At 44.5% G+C, this 23532-nt stretch overlaps 1 protein-coding gene and 1 long non-coding RNA gene across 2 annotated transcripts in view; one reads left to right on the plus strand and one right to left on the minus strand.

Moving 5' to 3' along the window:
- Positions 1–23532, minus strand: part of RD3 (RD3 regulator of GUCY2D) — a 118387-nt gene that overhangs the window by 47854 nt on the left and 47001 nt on the right. The window contains exon 2 of the mRNA XM_077485732.1: positions 2418–2716. Coding sequence (XP_077341858.1) covers positions 2418–2713 — 296 coding nt within the window. The 5' untranslated portion in view covers positions 2714–2716. The remainder of the gene's footprint in view (positions 1–2417; positions 2717–23532) is intronic.
- Positions 1–23532, plus strand: part of LOC143987160 (uncharacterized) — a 41479-nt gene that overhangs the window by 14508 nt on the left and 3439 nt on the right. The gene's annotated exons all lie outside the window — the stretch shown is intronic.

Consider the following 23532-nt stretch of genomic DNA (forward strand, 5'->3'; position numbering starts at 1 on the left):
ACTGACCCCAACAATAGAGCACTATTCCTCCTCCTGTGGACCACAGGCTCTATGTAATTTATTTTTTATTTTTTCCTCACTGACCACCAAGCCTGAGACATTGTTTACTCCTACTAAAGCTGGCTGAAAGCACTGATTGGATGCCAATTGGCAGATGTTTTTCTGGCATTCCCCTTTGACAGAAGTAGGACGTTTAGCTGGCTTCTGTCAAACAGGCTGCCATACACACAGGCAAAATGTTGGCTATTTTCAGTTGAACTGACTGATGTTTTCCCATGTGTACCAGGCTTAAAGGCTAAGTTCACCTTTGTTCGCCTTTTTTTTTCTCTAAATTCTAGCTCCTCTATGTACCAACATAGCATTAATGTACTTTTTTTGCAAAAATAAAACAGCTTTCCATTAATTCTACACAAGCTTACCTAACTCTCTTCATGGCTGTTTAAACACACTGCTCGATTACCTCTGCCTTCCTTCCTGGTCAGACTTTAGGTCATGACACAGGAAGGAGTTGACCAGCTGAAGGAGCTGGTCAACTCCTTCCTGTGTCATGACCTGAAGTCTGATCAGGAAGGAAGGCAGAAGTAATCGAGCAGTGTGTTTAAACAGCTATTAAGAGAGTGAGGTAATCTGGTGTAGAATTAATGGAAAACTGTTTTATTTTTGCAAAATAAGTACATTAATGCTATGTTGGTGCATATGAGAGCTGGAATTTAGGAAAAAAAAAAAGGTGAACTTAGCCTTTAAGGGTAAAATACAACATTTTTATTTGCCACTAGAACAGGAATAGAGGGGGAAATTTTCCAGTAGGGGCACTTGTTTCTGTGCCAACTGTCTAAGAGGAGATATCGCTCACATGACAAAGATATCTTCTCAATACCTGTTGAGTCTACAGGACAGAAAGTGAAGAAGAATCTCCCTAGTGAAACACAGCTGTCAAAAATAAATAAATAACAGCATCAGTGGCGGCCATTTTCAGGATACCGGGTGTATGAATTACAGCAGTGTTTTTTTTTTTAAGCACCTGATTAGAGTGAAAGCCTCTAATTGGCTTCAAAATAGTGTGGTCTTCGGGCACAGAGCATTGCGCTATGAGCCCACCCTGGTGTTACAATAGCGAATTAATATTCGCTATGGAAACACTGATCCTCAATCCAGCCAATCAGAAGCGGGTCTGAGACCCATTTTCCGAATGGCCAAAAAGAGAAGAGTTGCTGCCCCCCCAAAAAATTATCAATGGCCGCTACTGGGTTTAACCCTTCACTACTTTGTCCAAAAGGAAAAAAGAAAAGATTTGGATATACTTTATAAAACAAAACACCACCAAAAATGTCACAATAACCATTATGACCATGTTACGCAATGTCATGTAATCAGAGAACTTCTCTAGCTAACAACTTGTCAAAATAGGACTAATATGAAAGACTAGAAAATGTGGACTATGGTCCCTTGTCCATCTTGGGAGCAGGCGAGGATGGTATGGGATCATACCATAGAGAACGAATGTAGCCACCCTCTAACAGGAACTTGGATCACTGAAGCTAAAACAAATGAATTTGGAGATTTGGAGGGGGTGCGAGTAACAGAAGGGACATTTTTAATTTAAGAATACATACTTGAATAGATTTATTTTTTCTTTTTAAACCAGAGTTTAGTGTCGCTTAAAGTCTAATTCACAATGTGACTTATTTATAAAGTAACCCTGTCAGCCTTCTAATAACTACTGGGCGGCACAGTGGTGTAGTGGTTAGCACTCTCACCTAGCAGTAAAAAGGATTGCTGGTTCAAATCCCAACCACGACACTACCTGCCTGGAGTTTGCATGTTCTCCCTGTGCCTGCATGGGTTTCTTCCGGGTACTCCGGTTTCCTCCCACACTCCAAAGACATGCAGGTAAGTTAATTGGCTTCTGTCCAAGATTGGCCTTAGTATATGAGTGGGGACCTTGGATTGTGGGCTCCTTGATGGTAGGGACCAATGTGAGTGTGCAATGTACAGGAATAGGGGTAGACACTCACTCAGGTTGAACTGGATGGACTGGTGTCTTTATTCAACCTTACTAACTATGAAACTATGAAGTTCTGGCTAAGAGCATGCTCCAAAAAGTGTTAGAAATTACTATTAGCTGGAAAAACCTCCTCTGTGTGTCCCCCTGATTTTAGGCATACTTTAAAACGAAGGGCTCGACTTCCTTGACTCTGGGGCCCAGGCCAGTGTCAAGGCCAAACCATCTGCCATCCAACTTTCCAATGACAAGCCTTCAGTGGCAAAATCAGGGTTATTGGCACCATAGGTGGGCTAGGTTTAGCAATAAAAAAAAAAAATGAGGAGGGGTTGAGAGACCATTTTTTTTATATTGTTGATTTGCCACCTACTGGGCAAACTTTAGAAATCACAAGCATAAAAGGAAGACTTTTTACCTGAGGATAACTGGTCCGCAATAGGATGGGTGGATCTTGCTGCAGGAATCCTCCAACTGGAGCCTCTCTCCAGGACTAATGTCAAAATTATGCTTTGGGTAACTAACCAGCCAGCTGTAGTCCACCCCAGTTTTGATCTTCCGATACTCATTCTCCTTCTCACGATGCTGTTTCTCGGCCTGCTTCATCTGCCAGCTGAGTTCCATCATAAGTGTATCCACCACCATGTCGGAGGGGTTCCTCTGAGATAGTCTTAAATTGGACTCATTCCACCTGAACCAAGACGTCAGTGCCATTGCCTAAATCAAACAAAAGTACCGTAATGTAACGTGAGTGATGTCATCTGTCACCCTTAAAATATCAGCAAAATCAGTCAGTTTAAAAACTCCTTCAGAAAATTCTTTGCTGCTCTCTCTTCTCCATGCTCCTTGTGACACACAGACACAAAACAGAAAGGTTGAGTACATTTTTCACCATTTTAACTGGTTGTCGGTGTGATTTCTATATTGTCAGCATCTGTTAATTGATACAGGTGAGTTTAATTACAAATTACAGGAGCATCACACACTTGGAATGAAATTATTTCTTACAATTTTGAGAAGGTGCCAATAATTGTGTCCAGTCCATTTTTGGAGTTTTGCATGCAATGTATCAGATTTGGCTTTCTGTTTCTCCACTTTTTTGTGTCATACAAATATAAACAAAAGAAATAAAACACCAGAATGCCTAAACATTTGTAATTGCAACAATTTTATGGGCGAAGTGGTGCATTATTGGACAGAAATGCAGGGGTGCCAATATTTTTGGCCATGACTGTACATCATAGTTTGTAGACACTATAACTTTCTCGCAAACCAATTAATACACAATTTTGGCCACAATTTATGAAGAAATTATATTTTTTTATTGGATAGGTTTCATAGCAGAAGGTAAAAAATATTGTTTTCAAAATATTTGGTCGTTTTTCGTTTATATTAGGGCTATTACTGATTAAAATTTTCGTGTTCGATTAATCGATTTTTTTAAAATCGATGAATCGAATAATTTTGATTAATTATAACGCAATACAGATCCAACTACTTTTAGCTGATCTCAGTGGTAAATGTGTTATACACTATATACAATCACTTGACACTAGTTAGTTTCCACAATCCATGATTTAACTTCACAGTTTACACAAATACGTTTTAAATTAAAACCGTAGCACTGACGTAAGTAATTTTTTTTCCACAGTAGCGTGACAATCCCTCCACCTCCGGCCTTACTAATCACTCTCACCTTACGGCATGGACCCCTGTGCAAACAGGTGGTCATGCAAGTGGGTATCAAAAGAGTTAACACGGACCATAAACTTCTCCCACGTCTCCTTAGATCGCAGCAAGGATGCCAGGTCATGGGTAGAAAGAAAAGCTCTAAATGCTCACTGCTTAAGTATAAGATTACATTTTTGTGTTCAAACACAAACTACTCATATAAAGATGAAAAAAACACAGCATGTAAAGCAGACAATTGTGTTAGTTCCATAGGGCAGGAGCGGGTGACGTCATGTGTAGCTCCTCCCCTGTACAAGTTACGTTCAATCAGAACTTCAACGTCACCGGACTCCTCCAGTCCAGTGACGTCGATGTCCGTGATGTCACTGGATCTCTGACGGAACTCTTTTGATCGATCAAAAAAATGTATCGATTAATTGAGGAATTCATCTTTAACCACTTAAGCCCCTTACCAATTTGCAGCCAAAGGACCAGGCCCCTTTTTGTGATACGGCACTGCGTCGCTTTAACTGACAATTGCGCGGTCGTTCGACATGGCTCCCAAACAAAAGCGGCGTCCTTTTTTTACCATAAATAGAGCTTTCTTTTGATGGTATTTAATCACCTCTGCGGTTTTTATTTTTTGCGCTATAAACAAAATGTGAGACAATGTTTAATTTTTTTTTTTATATTTTTTACTTTTTGCTATAATAAATATCCCCCAAAAATATATAAAAAATAATTTTTTCCTCAGTTTAGGCCGATACGTATTCTTCTACATATTTTTGGTAAAAAAAAAATCGCAATTAGCGATTATTGATTGGTTTGCGCGAAAGTTATAGCGTTTACAAAATAGGGGATAGTTTTATAGCATTTTAATATTTTTTTTTTACTAGTAATGGCGGCGATCAGCGATTTTTATTGTGACTGCTACATTATGGCGGACACATCAGACATTTTTGACACATTTTTGAGACCATTGTCATTTATACAGCAATCAGTGCTATTTAAATGCACCAATTCCTGTGTAAATGACACTGGCAGTGAAGGAGTTAACCACTAGGGGGCGAGGAGGGGTTATGTGTGACGTTATGTGGTTTTTTTATTGTAGGGGGGCGTGGCCTGGCATGTGACGTCACCGATCGTCTTTCCCTATAACAGGGAACAGACGATCGGTGACAGGAAGCACGGGGAGAGGTTTGTTTACACAGACCTCTCCTCGTTTTTCAGCTCTGTGACCCGATCGCGGACACCAGCGGCGATCGGGTCCGCTGGTCCCGTGGTCACGGAGCTCAGGACCGGGTCGGGAGAGCACTGCCAGCGGCGTGCTCCCGACCCATGGCTGGCCACTTAAAGAGCAATGTACCGGTACGTGCTTGTGCCCAGCCATGACATTCTGCCGAAGTATATGTGCAGGAGGCGGTCCTTAAGCAGTTAATTTCCACAGCCCTAGTTTATATATTGCAAAAAAAAAAAAAAAAACAGTGGTGATTAAATACCACCAAAAGAAAGCTCTATTTGTGTGAAATAAATTATATGAATTTGGTTTGGGTACAGCATTGCATGACCACCCAATTGCCAGTTAAAGTAGTGAACTGCTAAACAGCAAAAAATAGCCTGGTCACGAAGGGGGTAAAATCTACTGGAGCCAAAGTGGTTAAAGTTCAGGTTTTGTGCTGCTTAAAATAGTTTGTTTGAGCCAAGCTGAACTCATTTGGGCCTCTCCACGTCAGCCAATCAGAAAAAGCCTTGTATTATTTCATAACATATCATCTTAACCCCTTCACGCCAACCGTTCGCAAATATGTGGCCCTACTGGACTGGGCTTTTTTTCCGTATTTGTGTATCTCCCTTTGTGCTGGGAGCACACCGCACTGCACTCTCCCAACACAGAGACCAGGATCTCACAGAGAACCCCCGGGCCCCGTACTAAAGATCGGAAACCAGATCTCCCGATTCCGGGTCACCTGATCAGTAACTGTAAAGCCCACCCCCCAGTTTGTTTGTTTTTTTTGAATGGAGGAGAGAGATGCATTGTATCTCTCTCCCTCTTTGCAGAAAAAAAAAGTGTAAAATAATAATAATAAAATAATAAAATAAAAAACAATACCTAGATAAAGGTTTTTATCAAGGTTTGATCTAGGTCAGTGCCAAGGTTAGAGTTTGGGTCAAGATCAAGGGCAAAGGTCAAGGTCAGGATCAGTATATTTTAGTTTTCTACAGGATTTTTTTTTTTTTTTAGTATTAATGGGTACTTTTGTTTCCTGACAGACTCCATGGCAGCAACGTGTGGGTTAAGTCCCGCCTCCACTACCCATAGGACACTACTCCCATAAATCTTTGCTCCCTGCCCCTGGCCGTGTTCTTTTTTTGTCCTCCTCCGAAGGACCCAGAAGTGGTCTTCCTACCTGAAGATTTATCATCCCCACGATCGAGGTCGGCCGGTCTGCGACTCTGGGTCTGGAAAGTCGCATTACTCCGCTAAGCCCTAGCTATTAGCAGGGTATGGAGTGGGCAGTGGAAGAGGCGCTGTGAAGAAGCCACATGTCCTGGCCACTGGCAGGCAGGCTGCGCATTGGTCGGATAGCCAGCTATTAGCAGGTGACCTGTTTTGCCCCCTGGAAAGTCCGGTGTCATCTTACCTTATCTTCGGCCGAGTGATCGATCGTGGTGGGAGTGGTGAGAGGTTCTAAAAGTTCTTTATGGCAGCAGTTTTTGTATCTTATTATTTGTCTTCGTTTGTTTCTGTTTGTTTGTATGTGCAGGCATGGCGGCTGGTTCTTCCGCGTTCCAGCCGCCGTTCTACTTCCGGGTTTGCGTTTTCGGCCGTACTGCGCTTGCGCGAACGCGGTTGAGATCGAGGCTTGGTTTCGCGCATGCGCGATAGCGGCAAAATGCCGCTGTTTCGCGCATGCGCACAGGCACGGCGGTGACATCACAGGGGCGGGCTATTTAAATGTGGAATTTGTCTGCAAGCTTTGGGAATGCTTGCGGGCTGTTGCGGTGACTTCCCCCTGCCTCTGTGTTGCATCCACTGGTAAGTGGCATTCTGGGATAGGGAGGCTATCCCTTCCCTGTCCCTTGCACTGATCCCTTGTCATCTTTTCAGCGCGTATGGATATCGCTGAGGACATGGATTCCTTACCGCCTGCTTGTGGCCAGCCCTCTCATAAAAGGTATTTCTAATGATCACCTGAAGGTCTGGTGGGGGAGGGGTATGTATCTGTTAGCTCTGTCCTGATGTCTTGTATCTTGTGGTTTCTTGTCTTGTGTCTTTTTCAGCCCTTCCAGGTCAGAACAGCATCGCAACTCTCATAGAGGGAGCGACTCCTCCAAGTCGCATCACCGGCACTCCTCTTCCAAATCTAAACATTATGGTTCCTCCTCAAAATCAGGACACCGTAGTGAAGAAAGATCGCACTCCTCGAGGACTCAATCTAGTCACTCAGCTAGTGCTTGTTGGGGGTGCAGAGCTCTTGTACCGGCAGGAAAATCTTTATGCGATCCTTGCTATGCCAAGGCTTCTAATGAAAGGGGTGACGCGGATCAACAACTTAAAACCCTGGTGGAGAAAGTTGTTAAGGAGTCCCTCAGAAATATTGAGGGCCAGTCCTATGTTTCCCCGGCAGAGCTGCCACTTTCTCCAGGAAGGGAGACTCAGCTGCAGGATACTTGGGAATCCTCTGCGCATAGCCACCCCTCAGCTGCCATATCTGACAGTGACTCTGATAAAAGTGATCCCTGTGTGGGCTTTGATTTCGCTCTACTGCCTCCTCTGGTCAGAGCTGTTAAAGAGACACTGAACTGGGAAGATTCTGTGGCTGCTCCTTCCAAACAAAGAAAATTCTTTAAGCAATTAAAGAAGGAACGGATTAATTTTCCTTTTATTTCTGAGCTAGGTGAGATTATCACAGATGAATGGGGCAAGGTGGAGAAGAAAAATTCCATGCTATCAAAGGTTTCGAAACTCTATCCTTTCAATGAAGAAGAGGTGAAGCATTTGGAGTCAGCACCGTTGGTAGACGCAGCAGTCATGCGGCTGGTGAAACATGTCACACTTCCCTTAGAGGATACCGTGTCTTTTAAGGACATTCTGGACAGACGAATTGATGCTGATTTGAAGAGAGTGTATCTCACAGCAGGAATGGCCTGTAAGCCAGCGTTGGCTCTGGCCGCTATGTCCAAAGCAATGGAGATATGGACAGATAGTGTAGATGAGACACTTAGAAATATCTCTGAAGATACAGCTAAGAGCTCGCCTATCCAAGAGCTTAGGCTGGCCTCCGCCTTTCTTGGGGAGGCCTCTATCGACATTATACGCCTGGTGGCTCGGGTGATGCTTTCTTCTGTTACGGCTAAACGGGCTCTTTGGCTCCGCCCCTGGCTGGCAGACCCAGCCTCAAAACAAGTATGGTGCCGCATCCCCTTTGAAGGGTCCTCCCTTTTCGGCAATAAGTTGGATGAGGCTATTACCCGAGCCACTGGTGGAAGGTCGGGGTTCCTCCCCCAGGACCGGCGTTTGCAAGCCCAGAGAAGGTCTTTTCCAAGGAGACAGTACCAGGAACGAGCCAGGGAAGCTCGCAGTTACAGACCAGGCCGTGAATTTTCCAGGTCCTGGAAATCAAGACAATCCTCTTTTAAAAAATCTACAAAAAGTGATTTGAAGGGAGAGAGGGAACCAACTAAATCCTTTTGAGGTTGGGCCCGCTCAGACAGGGCAGGTGGGGGCTCGTCTTTTCCACTTTCGCCATGTCTGGGCGGCCTCGATCCAAGACTTCTGGACCATCAAGACAGTCTCCTCAGGTCATGTTTGGACCTTCAAGGAATCTCCCAGACTCAGATGGGTCCCCACCTCTCTCCCAGCCTCAGACGAAAAAAGGCTAATTCTTCTAGCCTACGTGGAATCTTTGTTGGCTCAAGGCGCCATTATCCATGTTCCAGTCATTCAGCGAGGCATGGGAATCTACTCTCCGGAAAAAGAGCGGGGCCTGGAGGCCGGTCATAGATCTAACCCACTTGAACAGTTTTATCAAAAAAGAAAAATTCAAGATGGAGTCTTTATCCACAATTCAACAATCGGTCCAAGCAGGGGACTGGATGGTCTCCATAGACCTCAAGGACGCCTATTTTCATGTCCCAGTTGCAGAAAATTACCAGCAGTATCTCCGCTTCTCCGTGGGCGAAAGCCATTTTCAGTTTACTTGCCTTCCCTTCGGGCTATCAACTTCTCCTCGTGTATTTTCAAAAGTATTGTTGGCAGTGGTAGCTCTCCTGAGAACCAAAGGGATTCGTCTACATCACTACCTAGACGACCTTCTGTTGTTGGCTCAAGACAAGGATCAACTTCTGGTACACAGGAAGCAGGTCATCTCCACCCTACAGGAATTCGGGTGGATCTTGAACTTGGAGAAGAGCCAGCTGGTCCCATCTCAGCGGCTGGTGTTCTTAGGGGCCCTATTCAACACTGTCAGAGGCACCATCTCATTGCCAGAAGAGAAGTTGTCAGTGGTCAGGGACAGAATCCGTCCAGCCCTCTCTGCCTCTCATCTCCAGGCTCTCCAGTGCCTGAAAATTATAGGCACTATGGTAGCGACAATTCCGATGGTGAGGTGGTCACAGTGGAGGATGAGGCCCTTTCAGAGGGGTTTCCTTCTTCAATGGTCAGGCAGCAAAACCCAGCTGATTCGGATCACCTTATCCATGAGGAATTCCCTTCTGTGGTGGCTCCAACGGGAAAATCTCTGCAACTGCCATTCCATTCTCCCCATCTCATGGGTCACCATAACAACAGATGCCAGCAACAGGGGTTGGGGCGCCCACTGTCTGGCGGAAATGGCTCAGGGCACCTGGATTCTCCCCTCCAGAGGGACGGTGTCGAACATCCTGGAGTTAAGGGCAGCCTTTCAAGCTCTGCTAGCCTTTCGGCATCTGATTTCAGGAGCCTCGGTCTCTCTCAGGCTAGACAATACCACAGCAGTGGCGTACATAAGAAGGCAAGGGGGTACCCGAAGTCTATCCCTTCTCCAGGAGGTGGAACCGATCATGACCTGGGCTCAGAGGAACTTGAAGGATCTGACAGCATCTTATGTCCCAGGGATTCAGAACGTTCAGGCAGACTTTCTTTCCCGGATACTTCTGGACAACAACGAGTGGTCTCTCCACGAGGAAGTGTTCAGCTGGATCCTGACAATGGGGTTCTCCCCAGAAGTCGACCTGTTTGCCTCCCCTTGCAACAAAAAACTAGAGAAGTATTATTCAAGGTACAGGGATCCTCAAGCCTACGGGGTGGATGCCTTGACGGAGAAATGGTGGTTCCACAAGGCCTATGCCTTTCCCCCAACTCCTATTATTCATCAGTTCCTGAGGAGACTCAGGTCAGAGACAGCAGAAGTGATAGCCATAATCCCTTATTGGCCCAACAGACCCTGGTTTCCGCTTCTGATGCTCCTCAGTGTCAGGGATCCAATTCCTTTACCATCCAGGCCAGACCTTCTGTCTCAAGGGTCGAGATTACATCCTTGCCCGGATCACCTGCGCCTAAAGGCTTGGTTTTTGAAAGGGGACGGTTGAAGGCTTTAGGCTGTCCTGAAGAAGTCATTCCCACTCTTCTTAGTGCTCGAAGAAGCAGTACTAACCGGGTATATGAGAGAATTTGGGCGAAGTTTGCAGATCACTTGTCTTCAAGATCCAGTTCCTGTAATACCCTGACAGTCCGGGACGTCTTAAGCTTCTTGCAATCGGGATTGGATATCTCCCTTTCGGTTAGTTCTCTCCGGATCCAGGTTTCAGCAATTTCAGCCTTTTCCGGAGTCGCATGGGCCAATCATCCCTTGGTCCAACAATTCTTCAAAGGAGCAGTCAGGCTTAGGCCACAAAGGAAGCCTAGATTCCCCAAATGGGATCTTCCATTGGTTCTAGATTTCTTCTCTCAACTTAACAGAACGCTCTCAATCAGAGAATTAACCCTTAAAACCTCTTTTCTGGTAGCCATAACCTCGGCGAAGAGAATCTCCGAAATTCAGTCTCTAGGTGCAAAGGAACCTTTTCTCACCTTCTTTCCAGATAGGGTGGTCCTAATTCCGATGTTGGGGACAAATCCCAAGGTGACCTCTGTTTTCCATGAAAACCAGGAAATCACTCTTCCTACCTTCAATTCTGCTGGAAGTCAAGATCCACATCCACTCGATTTGGGAGTTACTCTAAAACAATATCTGGATATTACAGCTTCTTTTCGTCAATCTGACTTCCTCTTCGTGCTATTTAACGGGAAAAGTAGAGGCGCCAAGGCCTCCGTTAGATCCATCGCTGCTTGGGTGGTTCAAGCAATTCAATGGGCTTATAGAGAGAAGGGCTTGGCTCCTCCTGAGGCGGTTACAGCTCACTCTACCAGAAGTCTCTCAACCTCATGGGCGGCTTCACGCCACGTTGCACCTGATGTAATCTGCAGAGCGGCCTCCTGGTCTTCTATTCATACTTTCATGTCTCACTATTGTGTTGAGCCAGCTTCTTTATCCTCTGTTGATTTTGGTTTGAAAGTCCTGTCGGCCGACAGTGTTAAATAAATCTTTTGTTCAGCATTTTTTGCCCACCCGGGTGTGTTTGGCGAGTTATTTCCCACACGTTGCTGCCATGGAGTCTGTCAGGAAAATGGAAAATTCCTATCAAAATACTTACCGTAATTTTCCTTTCCTGATGGACTCCATGGCAGCAGGAGTTCCCTCCCAAAATGGCTGGAGTAGGCTAGTTACCGAACACGGCCAGGGGCAGGGAGCAAAGATTTATGGGAGTAGTGTCCTATGGGTAGTGGAGGCGGGACTTAACCCACACGTTGCTGCCATGGAGTCCATCAGGAAAGGAAAATTACGGTAAGTATTTTGATAGGAATTTTCCATTTTTTGGGCTGTTCTCCGGCTACAAACAATTGCTAATGCTGCATACACACGATCGAAAATGCCACCAGGAAAACTCAGATGAGAGCTTTTTGTCTGAAAATGCGACTGTGTGTATGATCCATTGGTCTTTTGCTGGCGGAATTACAGCCAGCAAAAGATTGAGAGCATGTTCTCTATTTTTCGGTCGGGAAAAGTTCTGATCCGAAAATGCAATCGTCTGTATGCAATTCAGACACGCAAAAAATCTCGCATGCTCAGAAACAATGCAACGCATGCTTGGAAGCATTGAACTTCATTTTCTTGGCTCGTTGTAGTGTTGTACGTCACCGCATTCTTGACGGTCGAAAGTTCAGAGAACTTTTGTGTGACCGTGTGTATGCAAGCCAAGCTTGAGCAGAATTCCGTCTGAAAAAAACATCCAAGATTTTTTGGACGGATATTCCGCTCGTGTGTACACGGCATACACGGCATAACATACACATATCATCAGGAGCAGGAGAATTTATTTTAGGTTGTTCTTTGGTAGTAGGTTATGGTAGTAGCAAGAAATATAGAGCTAAATTTAAAAATATATTTTTTTCTATTTTAGTTCAGTTTTCCTTTGATAAAAATAATATTAATAATAAATAAATCAGGAGATATCCATTACCATTTACTTCCAAAAGAAAGCCCAATTTGTCCTGCAAAAAACAAGTTATAGTTCACCTGGATGCACAAATTAGTGATGTGTACAGTTTTCCTAACACATGTCAAAATTTCAAATTTAAGATTTGTTTTACTGTTAGGCGCAATGGGATTAATCATAATCTTTTGCCTACAACATAGCGCACTCCCGTTTGTAAACGTCTGAATGTCATGTGTTTGGCTGGTATGGTATACAGACGTATTAGAGGTCTATTAAACTCTGTGAACCTGAAGCTGCAAACCACTAAACAACCTAATACAGAGAGATTCTTTAAGCTTCTTTGTGGGTTAGCAGACCCCGTCTGGAGAGTCTCTCCGAGAGTCTCTCCGCTCTTGCCAATTACAGTTAATCCTGGATTTCTATATATATATCTGAGCTCCTCACAAGTGCTATAACTCTGCTTTGATAAACCATTTTGTTCACAGTCAAAGACTATCATCCGTCCACGTGTGGCACCACCTACACATGACACAGAACTGAGAAGCTGGGTGTTAATGACAGGGGTGATGAACGAATAACAGACTGGATTTTATTGAATTGACAAAAGAGATTTTATATATATATATATATATATATGAACACGTACTTAAAGTGGTTGTAAACCCTTACAACCAACTTTGACCTACAGGTAAGCCTAGATTAAGGCTTACCTGTAGGTCCAAGAAATATCTCCTAAACCTATACGTTTTAGGAGATATTTACCCGAAGACAGCCACCTCTGTCTATGGCGCATGCGCCGTAGACAGCGGCGCGCAGGCGCACTGGGGCAGGCCGCAGATCGCGGTGATATGCCGCGAGTGTCGGCTCCCGTGCGCGTGCACGGGAGTGACGTCATCGCAGCTCCGGCAAATCACAGCGCCGGAGCTGCGAAACCCGGAAGTCGTTCCGGGAACCATGGCAGCGGCGCAGAGGAAGACGGAGGACCGATTTGGGGGCTTCGTTCTCAGGTAAGTTATTCATAATGAGCTAGTATGCTATGCATACTAGCTCATTATGCCTTTGCCTTATAGGGTGTGCTTTTAAAAAAATGTTGCCTTTACTTCCTCTTTAACCAGTGTTCTTGATACTGTTGGAAATTTTGCAGGTTTTGAAATCTAAAGCTGGCCATAGATGGATCAAAATTCAACCAGTTCAGCCAGGATTGCCCGAATTTCGATACATCTATCTATATATCTATATACATCTTGATCTTTGTCTTCTATACAAACAGCCTGTCAGGGTTTTTTGCTCGTTCAGTGTTGCTGGCATTGTATTTTGATAGCTGGAAACTCTCCCTGTCATCAGAATACAAATGGGGTTTTACTAAAGGCAAATAGAGTGTGCACGCTGCAAGAGCAGTTGCTCCAAAGCTTAGTAAATGAGCAGAAACTCTACTGACTTCCATCATCCAATCATGTGCAAGCAAAAATGCAGTTTTTTTTTTTTTTCCTTGCATGTGATTGGGTATTCTTTTCAAAGTGAAGCTTTCATCATTTCCCCTTTGCAAAGTGCACAGTCTATTTGCCTTTAGTAAATGAACACCACTAGCTCAGTGGGAGGTATTCCCCCATCAACACCGAATGCGTTGATGAGGTTATCAAGTCATTCTTTTTGTTCAACCCACTGTAATGAAAGGAAAAAGTATTGTAAATTGCCAGTGAGTACCTATTTTGAGTAATTATTATGTTAACCTTAAGGGCCGGTTCACACTGCAGGCGCGGCGAGGCGTCTCCGACTTGCCTCGCCGCGACCTGCGGGGACCTCAGCGGCGACTTGCAGAGGACTTCTGTATAGAAGTCAATGCAAGTCGCCCCCGAAGTCGCCCAGAAGTAGTACAGGAACCTTTTTTCTGAGTCGGAGCGACTCGAGTCGCTCCTCTCAGAACGGTTCCATTGTACAGAACGGGGGCGACTTACGGGAGCGAGGCGAGTCGTGTCGCCTCGCCCGCTGTGTGAACCGGCCCTAAGACCCCTTTCACACCAGGTCGTTTTGCAGGCGCTATAGCGTTAGAAATAGCGCCTGCAAAACGCCCTAAAGAAGCTGCACCATTGTGTGTAGTGTGAAAGCCCCGAGGGCTTTCACACTACAGCGGTGCGCTGGCAGGACGTCAGAAAAAAGTCCTGCCAGCAGCTTCTTTGGAGCGGTGAAGGAGCGGTGTGTTTACCGCTCCTCCACCGCTGCTGCCCATTGAAATCAATGGGGCAGCGCTGTAATGCCGCCGGCAAAACGCCGCTATTGCGGCATATTGCCGGCGGTTTTAACCCTTTCGCGGCTGCTAGCGGGGGGTAAAAGCGCCCCGCTAGCGGCCGAAATGCGCCGCAAATCCGCCGCAAATCCGGTGGTAAAACGCCGCTAAAAATAGCGGCGTTTTACCGCCGACGCAAGGTGTGGTGTGGTGTGAAAGGGGTCTATGACCCCTTTCACACTGGGGCACTTTGCAGGTGTCACAGCGCTAAAAATAGCACCTGCAAAGCGCTCTGAAAAAGCACCCGAGGGCTTTCACATTGGAGCAGTGCGCTGGCAGGGCGGTAAAAAAAGTCCTGCTAGCATCATCTTTGGAGCAGTGAAGGAGCGGTGTGTATACCACTCCTTCACCACTCCTGCCCATTGAAATGAATGGTGCAGCGCGTCTATACCACCAGCAAAGCGCCGCTGCAGCAGCGCTTTGCTGTGGTTTTAACTCTTTCTCGGCCCCTAGCAGGGAGTAAAAGCGCCCCACTAGCGGGCGAATACTCCCGCTAAAACAACGGTAAAGTGGCACTAAAAATAGTGCCGTTTTACCACCCACGCCAGCACTGCCCCATGTGAAAGGGGCCTTATGCCGCGTACACACGACCAGACTTTTCAACATCAAAAGTCTGACGGAATGATTCCGGCAGACTATTCGAACGTGTGTGGGCTGCAAAAGTCTGACAGACCTTAGAAATGGAACATGTTTCAAATTTTTCCGACAGAACTCTGCCGGACCCAGTTCCTACCGAGAAATTCGCTCGTGTGTATGCTATTCCGACGGACTAAAACCGACACTAGGGCAGCTATTGGCTACTGGCTATGAACTTCCTTATTCTAGTCCAGTCGTACGTCATCACGTTCGAATCCGTCGGACTTTGGTGTGATTGTGTGTGGCCAAGTCCGTTCATTCGGAAAGTCCGTCAGAACTCTGTCAGAACTCCGTCAGAACTCCGTCAAAAGTCTGTCGGACTTAGTCCCTCGAAAAGTCTGGTCGTGTGTACGCGGCATTAGACTGCATTCACACCTGAGCATGGTGATTTACTGGTGTTTTTCTGGCATTTTTTAAAAAGCATTTTTGCAGCTTTTTACAAGCATTTTGTAAGGCTCCATTCACACCCGAGTGTATCGATTTACTGGTGCTTTTTGAGAGCTTTTTAAAGCTTTTTACAAGCATTTTTCAAGTGTTTTAGAAGTGTATTACAAGTGTTTCACAGCTTCAGGCATTTTTCTTTAATGAATAGAAAGCACAAGCGGGAGGACAAGGAAAGGAAATTAGGGATGGAGAGCTGCTATTTGAGCAGAAAACACATGTAAAAGCTCAATTCAGGCATTTCTTTTGAAGTCTATGGGTCAAAAAATTCTTGTAATCCACCAAAAAAGAAGCACATGTACTTTTTTGAGCGATAGGCGTTTTGCTACAGGCAAAATGAATGTGATTTGGCTTGTTGAGCCATACACCATACAATTTTCTTATTCAATTTCCTTTAGATTTACCTTCAACTGTGTAGTACAAGGGCCTGTCTGATTGCACACAAATTGAAAGTGTTTAGATTTGACCTCATATTATATGGTTTTGGTAAATCTAAAGGAAATCTATAGAAGAAAATTGTATAATGTATGGCCAGCATTACTCTCCCCCTCTGTCACATGCTGATGAAATGTTTAAATAAAACCTTTCAATTTTCACGATATCACTTGTTTTAGATCCACTAATGTCATCAATGAGTCCCTTTGCTTCTCTATGCAATAAAGGCAGATCATGGCTGGTGGGAAGGGTACAGTGCTGTATATAGCTACCTGGAAACATCACAGTGCTCCTCTCAAGAGCCCTCAGGACCTCATACAAGCAGTGGGTTGGCTCTTAGGCGGGGATATGCAACTATCCAAATGTTTTGATGGGTGCTTTGTCTGGAGGAGTGGGAGTTCCAGGGCAGGTTTACTTTGCATGCAAACTGCCCTAGGGGGCACCCACATGTAATGATGAGCCTCAAGGGTCGAAAGAATTGAGACTCAATGAATGAAAGTGGCCAGGGAAAAACACATATTTTTTCTGTTTAAAAATATATGTTTTTACCTCCCTATATGTCTCCAGTTTAAAACAATGTGCCACTATATGACTTTAATGATATAGTAGCGTTCCATGAGTGCCATGCTCAGGTAGTTGTTCAGTCCCCTCAATGTGACAGAATTAACAGCTTAGACAGCTCTCAACTATTAAAGCGGAGTTCGGAATTTTTTTTCTCTTTTTAAAAGTCAGCAGCTACAAATACTGCAGCTGCTGACTTTTAAAATACCTGTCCAGGGCGCCCGCAATGTCGGCACCCGAAGCTGATCTGCCCCTCGGGTGCTGCCAACACCATCTTCGGTAAGGGAATCAGGAAGTGAAGCCTTGTGGGCTTCACTTCCTGGTTCCCTACTGCGCATGTGCGACTCACGCTGTGCTATCCCACTGGTCCCTGCTGTTTTCTGGGACCCATGTGTCTCCCAGAATACAGCGGAGGACGGGGGGGAAGTGGCGTGGATACCCGTGGGTGGCTCGGGTATCTATGCCCGGAAGTGGGAGCAAAATAGCTGTATTAGACAGGTATTTGCCCCCCCCCTTTCCCCCCTGAAAGGTGCCAAATGTGACACAGGAGGGGGGGGGACTGGAAAAGCGGAAGTTCCATTTTTGTGCGGAACTCCGCTTTAAGCCCACTAGGAGGCAAAATGCATCTTAGGGACCTCTGCTGCGGGAGGAGAGCAGAGCTGAAGCCAGCTTACACTACCTGGTTTGATTTTTGTTCACAGTGAGTCAGCATTCTGAGTTGGATCAGTTGGCATTTTTCTGTAGTACATTGTAGCCTGGCAAGCTGTTTTATACGATCTGCACCAGTTCAACACATGTCATGTTGGCTGATAACAGTGATAGGAGCATTAGAACTGTACTTTTTGATGTTTGTCTACATTAGACAGAGAAATGTTTGACTTCCATCCAATGAAAGACAAATACAGCAGGCCCAATTCACAAACCTGTCTTTCTGTGGTCTGGATAATCCTTATTTCCTTCAAAGCTCTCAGATCATAATTCACAAACAAACATAACAGGCTTTAGGTATGCAGCTCTGTGAGTAGCAGCGGCGGCACGTCAATTAGGGCCACGCAGGTGCTGTCCCCCCTATCCATGCGTCTGGCCCCCTGATCTATATATCTGGTGTCTGACTCATGTATTCCAATGGCAGGGTTGTTTTTTTGAAGCACGTGATTAGAGCCAGAGGCTCTAATAGGCTTCGAGGAAAGGGTGGGCTCTAGGTGCAGAGCACTGAGCGGTGATTCCAACCAATTGTGTGACAATATCGAATAAATATTCGCTATCGCCACACTGATCCTCCTCCCGGGCCAATTAGGAAGTGGGTCTTGAGACCTGTCACCCGTTTGGCTGAAAGGACAGGCGATACTATTGGATACCTAGGAGGCGGAGGGAGGAGCCACCAAAGCCAAGGAGAAGAGGACACAGGAGCCGCTGCTCGCAACCTTCCCGCTGTCTGTCGCTGAGGAGGATAGGATGCGATAGCCATGCTGCCCACCGCCGAAGCCGAGGGGGTGAGGGCACAGGAGCCGCTTCCCGCAACCCACCTGCTGTCTGTAGGAGACCGCAAACTGACTGGCACCTAGATGAGGTAAGTGTTGGGGTAGCGGGGTGGGGTTGTTTGCCGCCCCCCAAAAAAAACACCAGCTGCCACGGTGAGTAGTAGTATTTTACTACTGCTACTGCTATGATATCAATGTATTATTTTACCATCTCATTTATTTAATGAAAGTAAAAGTCAATTCACAAAGATTACTACACTGCCTATCACCCAGGCTTCACGTGAAACAACTTCTGCAGAGCAGACATAGCTTGTTGCACCTCCATGGTTCAGTCCATGGCGGCTATCCAAACCTGTTCACTCTCAAAGGTCCAGAGCTATCTGCAATCACTTCACCGAACTCAGGTCTTTTAGGTCCATGGGGAAAAATTCAAACCACAGGACCAGACAGTGGCTTCTCAACCATCCTAGCTGGAGCTCTTCACCTCCTAAATCAGGGATTTAATATCCCACACACTGAAAGTCGTCACATTGGGCACTAATATAGTGTTCCACACCTGCACCCTAGACACGAAGAACTTCCAGTGTGACAAAGTCAGACTAGTCTACACCACCACTTCAACCTCTGTGTAACTAACAATCCTGCTCTCCACATTTTGTAAGTTCTTGCATTAGGAATGTCTGGACCAGAAGAGTTAAACATGGTTCTGTTTACCGACAGCAAGTCTGATATAAGTCTAATACAGGGTCATATTCCTTAACAAGGTCAACACCTTGCTGCATATTCTTTAGTCCCAGTAGAAACAAATGGAAACTCTTCATAGTGCTTTTATTTACAGTCAACAGGAGAAGAGCCAAAAATAAATTCCATAGTCTCTGGCATAAAAAATACGTGTCCTCTTTTAGATCCCTTCTCCCAGGAAGGAGTCCATTGCTTACCCCCAAAGGGGAAAGCACTCATCAATGAGTTGCCTACATAGTGGCCTAAATGTTCCTCACTCAACCAGAGACCTTTTTCCTAACATAAGATCTTTTCTACTCCACATACCACCCAACCTGTCCCTCTTGGGCAGTGGTCTCCAGACTGCTGCCCTTTGTTTCCTTTTATCCTGCCCTTGTGGCATTATTTCCCCCACTGTCAGCAACAGTGCAATATAGTTACTGCCACTTACACTGACAATGGGGCACCAGTCCTCTTACTGACCCCAACTATAGCACACTATTCTTCCCATTGATACCAATTATGGGGCACTATTTCTCCCTTTGATACCAACAATAATGCACTATTCCTCTCACTGACACCGATGATGGGGCACTCTTCCTCCCACTAACACAAACAGTGATGCATAATTCCTTCCAATGATACCAACGATGGGGCACTATTCGTCCCACTAATACCAGTGATGGGGCACTATTCCTCCCACAGGCACTGATGGGACATTATTCCTCCCACTGTGTTAGAACGTTTCTTTAATCTAATATCTAATATTTATCAATTAACAAATATTAACAAATGAATGGATTGGTATAAACTTATTTATTTATATATGTATATATTCTAGATATGGAAAAAGGGAAATATACAGACTTTTATATTTATGTGAAAATATATATGTTGTCATAAGGTTCATAAGCATTTCTTTGGAGAGCTCACATATGGTAATAATTAGTTCTTACCTCCCCCCATCACAGATGGAGAAGGAAGGATTCCAATTTCTTAAGAACTATAAAATATTTATGTTTTAGTCAAGATTATAAGTTCATTATACTACAATATTTCTTGATTAGGATAATAATAAGACCATTGGGTTTTCAATGAATATATATATATATATATACATACACATATTCTTGCCCACTCCTCAGGAATGCCAATGCATAGAGACCGAACAACCCCCACACTTGCGTGAGGTGAGAGGGGAAGCTAGCTCTCATTAGAAGAGTCTGTAGGACAATAAGGCTCAGAGGAACCAACCCTTTTAAAGATAAAGTGGGGGTCAGATTTTAGGAGTAAAAGCTAGGAACAGAAGCACAGTGGGGCAGATTTTCTTCAGACACACTCAAGGAAGCTGCCATAGCTACACACATACAAAGACACACATTTGATTATATATACAATCTTCATTTCAAGAATATAACTACATTATTGATGTTATTTTTCATTCTACATTTTGATCTTGTTCTTGTAATATTTTGCTATTTTATTATTAGAATAGGTTTTGGTGACCTTAGAAAAATTTACAGAGTACTCTAGAGTTTTAGTTCTGTTCGGGACAGAACTGGTGACTGATGATCAATGTATTGTGTAAACTTTTTGTATGATTGTATAACTGCTTCGCTTTAAAAGTATCATGCTGAATGAATTGCGCTGAGTGTGTATATGTGGACTGCGATTTTGTTTCCAGAACCAAAAGGCATACTTGGTGAGTGGTATTCCCAGAGGTTATAAAGTTACAATTTGGGTAAAGCTATTTTGGGAAATGTAAACAGATTAATGTCCATTGCAAAGTTAAATTCATCTGTGGTTTAAATTTGTCTGAAACAAAACAGCAGCTCCATGAGCAAGATTGTGCGTTTATTGTATGTCTGAAATACTCTTGAACTTGTTCCAAATTTATTCTGTTACAGACTTGAGGTGATTGTAGCTTTATTAGTATAAAAAAGTATCACGGACAGTACTGATATTTTTTGTTAAAGGAATCTAAGTTGAGGTATTGTCTAATTGTCTGATTCACACCGTTGTCTGATTGTCTGCACCGCTAGGTGGCAGTCAAGCATGATAAATTGTTTTGCTTTCATAGGAAAATGAAATGGAGCAATGCCTAGTTAACCCTTGGGTGGATCATATGGCAGGATGGACAGAAAGCCAGTTTGGGTATTGTGCCAACTATGGATCCATTATTGATCCAGACTTTCCTGAGTAATCTCAAACCCCATTTAGTGGTCCCAGTCAAACAAATGATTACTGAATGGTCAACACTTTCTAGAACTAACTTTGTTAAAGCTCTTTCACAGAAAGATGCAGCAGGTTGTTTTGATATACCAAAGCTGTCGCCTGTCTCCACACAACATTTCCAAGGGAGTACGAAGGGGAACTTTAGAGGCAGAGGAAATTTTAGAGGCAGATTTAAAGGCAGAAATGGAAGAGGGACAAGTCGCTCTAGAAACAATGGATGTTTCAATTGCGGTGCTGAGGATCACTGGGTGAGTCAGTGTCCTCACCCCACCGCTACTCAGACTCCCGATTCCAGCTCTGTCCCTAACCAGGCACAACAACCACAGGCATCCATCCAACAAGGTCCAACATTTCCAATCAAATGGGAAAATCAACAATGATGGGGCCCGGAGGGTAGTGTCCCAGCTTTTCCTTTTGTCTCAGATGATTTCACTCACAGTCCAATGGTTGCTATTTCAATAAATGGGAGACTCCTCTCCTATCTCGTTGATAGCGGGGCCACTAGGAGTACTATTTGTGAAGATCATTTCAGAGGCAAGTGGGAACCAGCGGAACCCTCTTTGGGAATTAATGGGATACTGACAAAAACGTATAGGACTCCACCCCTACCGATAGAAGATGATGAAGGGTACACCATATGCACACATTCTTTTAGGATAATACCAAGGTGTCCTGTAAATTTGTTGGGAAGAGATTTGTTTGGGCCACTAGGAATCACAATTAGAACCAACTCAGAAGGAGGTCTAGACATTTCCTCAGATAAAATCACTATAGTAGCATGCAAACCAGGTTTATTGATGCTGTCACAACAAAATAGTGAAGGAGATTTTGAGGATATAGACCCCCAGGTCTGGTCTACATCAGATCTGGATGTAGGACTTGTTTCATGCACACCATACAAGGCCATTCTCAAAGAAGGTGCATTTCCTAGCTATCACAAACAGTATCCACTCTCTAAAGAAAAGATGGATGGCATAGTGCCAATGGTGAAAAAGTTTCTGCAGGATGGAATCCTGGAAGAAATTATTTCTCCATACAACACACCTGTTAACCCTGTAAAGAAGCCGGATGGCTCCTTCAGATTTGTACAGGACTTGAGGGCCATAAATGACCTCATAGTCCCAATAGCACCCATTGTACCTGATGTTCCATCTCTACTGTCCTCCATTACAGCAACAGCCAAATGTTTTACTGTAATTGATTTAAAGAATGCTTTTTTTTCTGTCCTTGTAGACAAGAAGACAAGGCCACTCTTTGCTTTTACTGTGTCGATTGACCAACACAATCGCCAGTTTACCTGGTGTAGAATGCCCCAGGGATATATAGACTCACCTGTGGTCTATTCTATAGTACTCCAAGCCACCCTCAGGCCTTGGACTGCCCCTCATGGTTCTGTACTGTTGCAATATGTTGATGATCTTTTGATTTGTAGTTCTTCAGAGGAGGACTGCCGAGCTGATAGCCTATCCTTATTGAAATGGTTACATACGTGTGGTCACAAAGTGTCTAAGAAAAAATTACAATGGTGTAGACAGGAGGTTGAGTACCTAGGGTTTGTGCTGTCTCCGGGAGTTAGGAAACTCAGTCAGAAAAGAACTGTTGCTATAGTGGTTCTGCCCCGCCCACTTACCAAGAAAGACCTGCTAACCTTTCTTGGAATGATTGGTGACTGCCGCCAATGGATACCTGACTGTTCTTTCTATGACAATATATTGAAACAAGCAACCCTCTCTGAAATGTCTAACATTGTAAAATGGTCTGATGAAATGTTAAATGCTTTTACCATGTTGAAAATTGCAATGGTTACCAGCCCGAGCCTCGGCCTCCCTGATTTTAGCAAAATGTTTCACTTGTTTGCTAGGGAAAATTGCAGAACCCTGGCAGGAGTACTGGCCCAGGAAAATGGTGGGAGACTGCGCCCTGTAGCTTTTTTCTCAAAGGTGGTTCCAGTACAGGTGCAAGGCATGCCTGCTTGTCTCAGAGCGTTGGCTTCTTGTTCTATGGTTGTAGAGTTGGCAGCACCATTTACCTTGGGCCATAACACTACTTTACACACCTCACACAACGTTACCACACTCCTCAAAACTTTACATACTCAGCATATGTCAGTACAAAGATTGAGTGGGTATGAAGTCATCCTCCTGTCCAATCCAAACCCGAAAATAAAAAGTTCAAACATCTCTGGCCCAGCTCCAATTTTGAATGCCTTATTAGGTCTTAAAGGAGAACAGGGGGACTTACCACCACCTCATGACTGTACACAATCAATACATCAGGACACTTCACCTAGAGCAGATATGCTTTCAGTACCAATTCCTACTGCACAAACAGTTTTTGTTGATGGCTCTTGCAGCAGACCGAGTGATAATGTCTATCATGCAGGATATGCTGTTGTCCAAATGCCGGATACTGTCCTCGAGGCCAATCCAATACCCTATCAGTCTGCACAAGCTGCTGAATTGATAGCATTAACCCGTGCATGCCAGCTGTTTGCAGGAAAAGAGGTAAACATTTACACTGATTCCAGGTATGCTCATGGTATGGTTTGGGAC

Source organism: Lithobates pipiens, unplaced genomic scaffold (assembly GCF_037356315.1).
Source record: "Lithobates pipiens isolate NorthernLeopardFrog02 unplaced genomic scaffold, aLitPip1_a1.2 Scaffold_18, whole genome shotgun sequence".
Classification (NCBI taxonomy): domain Eukaryota; kingdom Metazoa; phylum Chordata; class Amphibia; order Anura; family Ranidae; genus Lithobates; species Lithobates pipiens.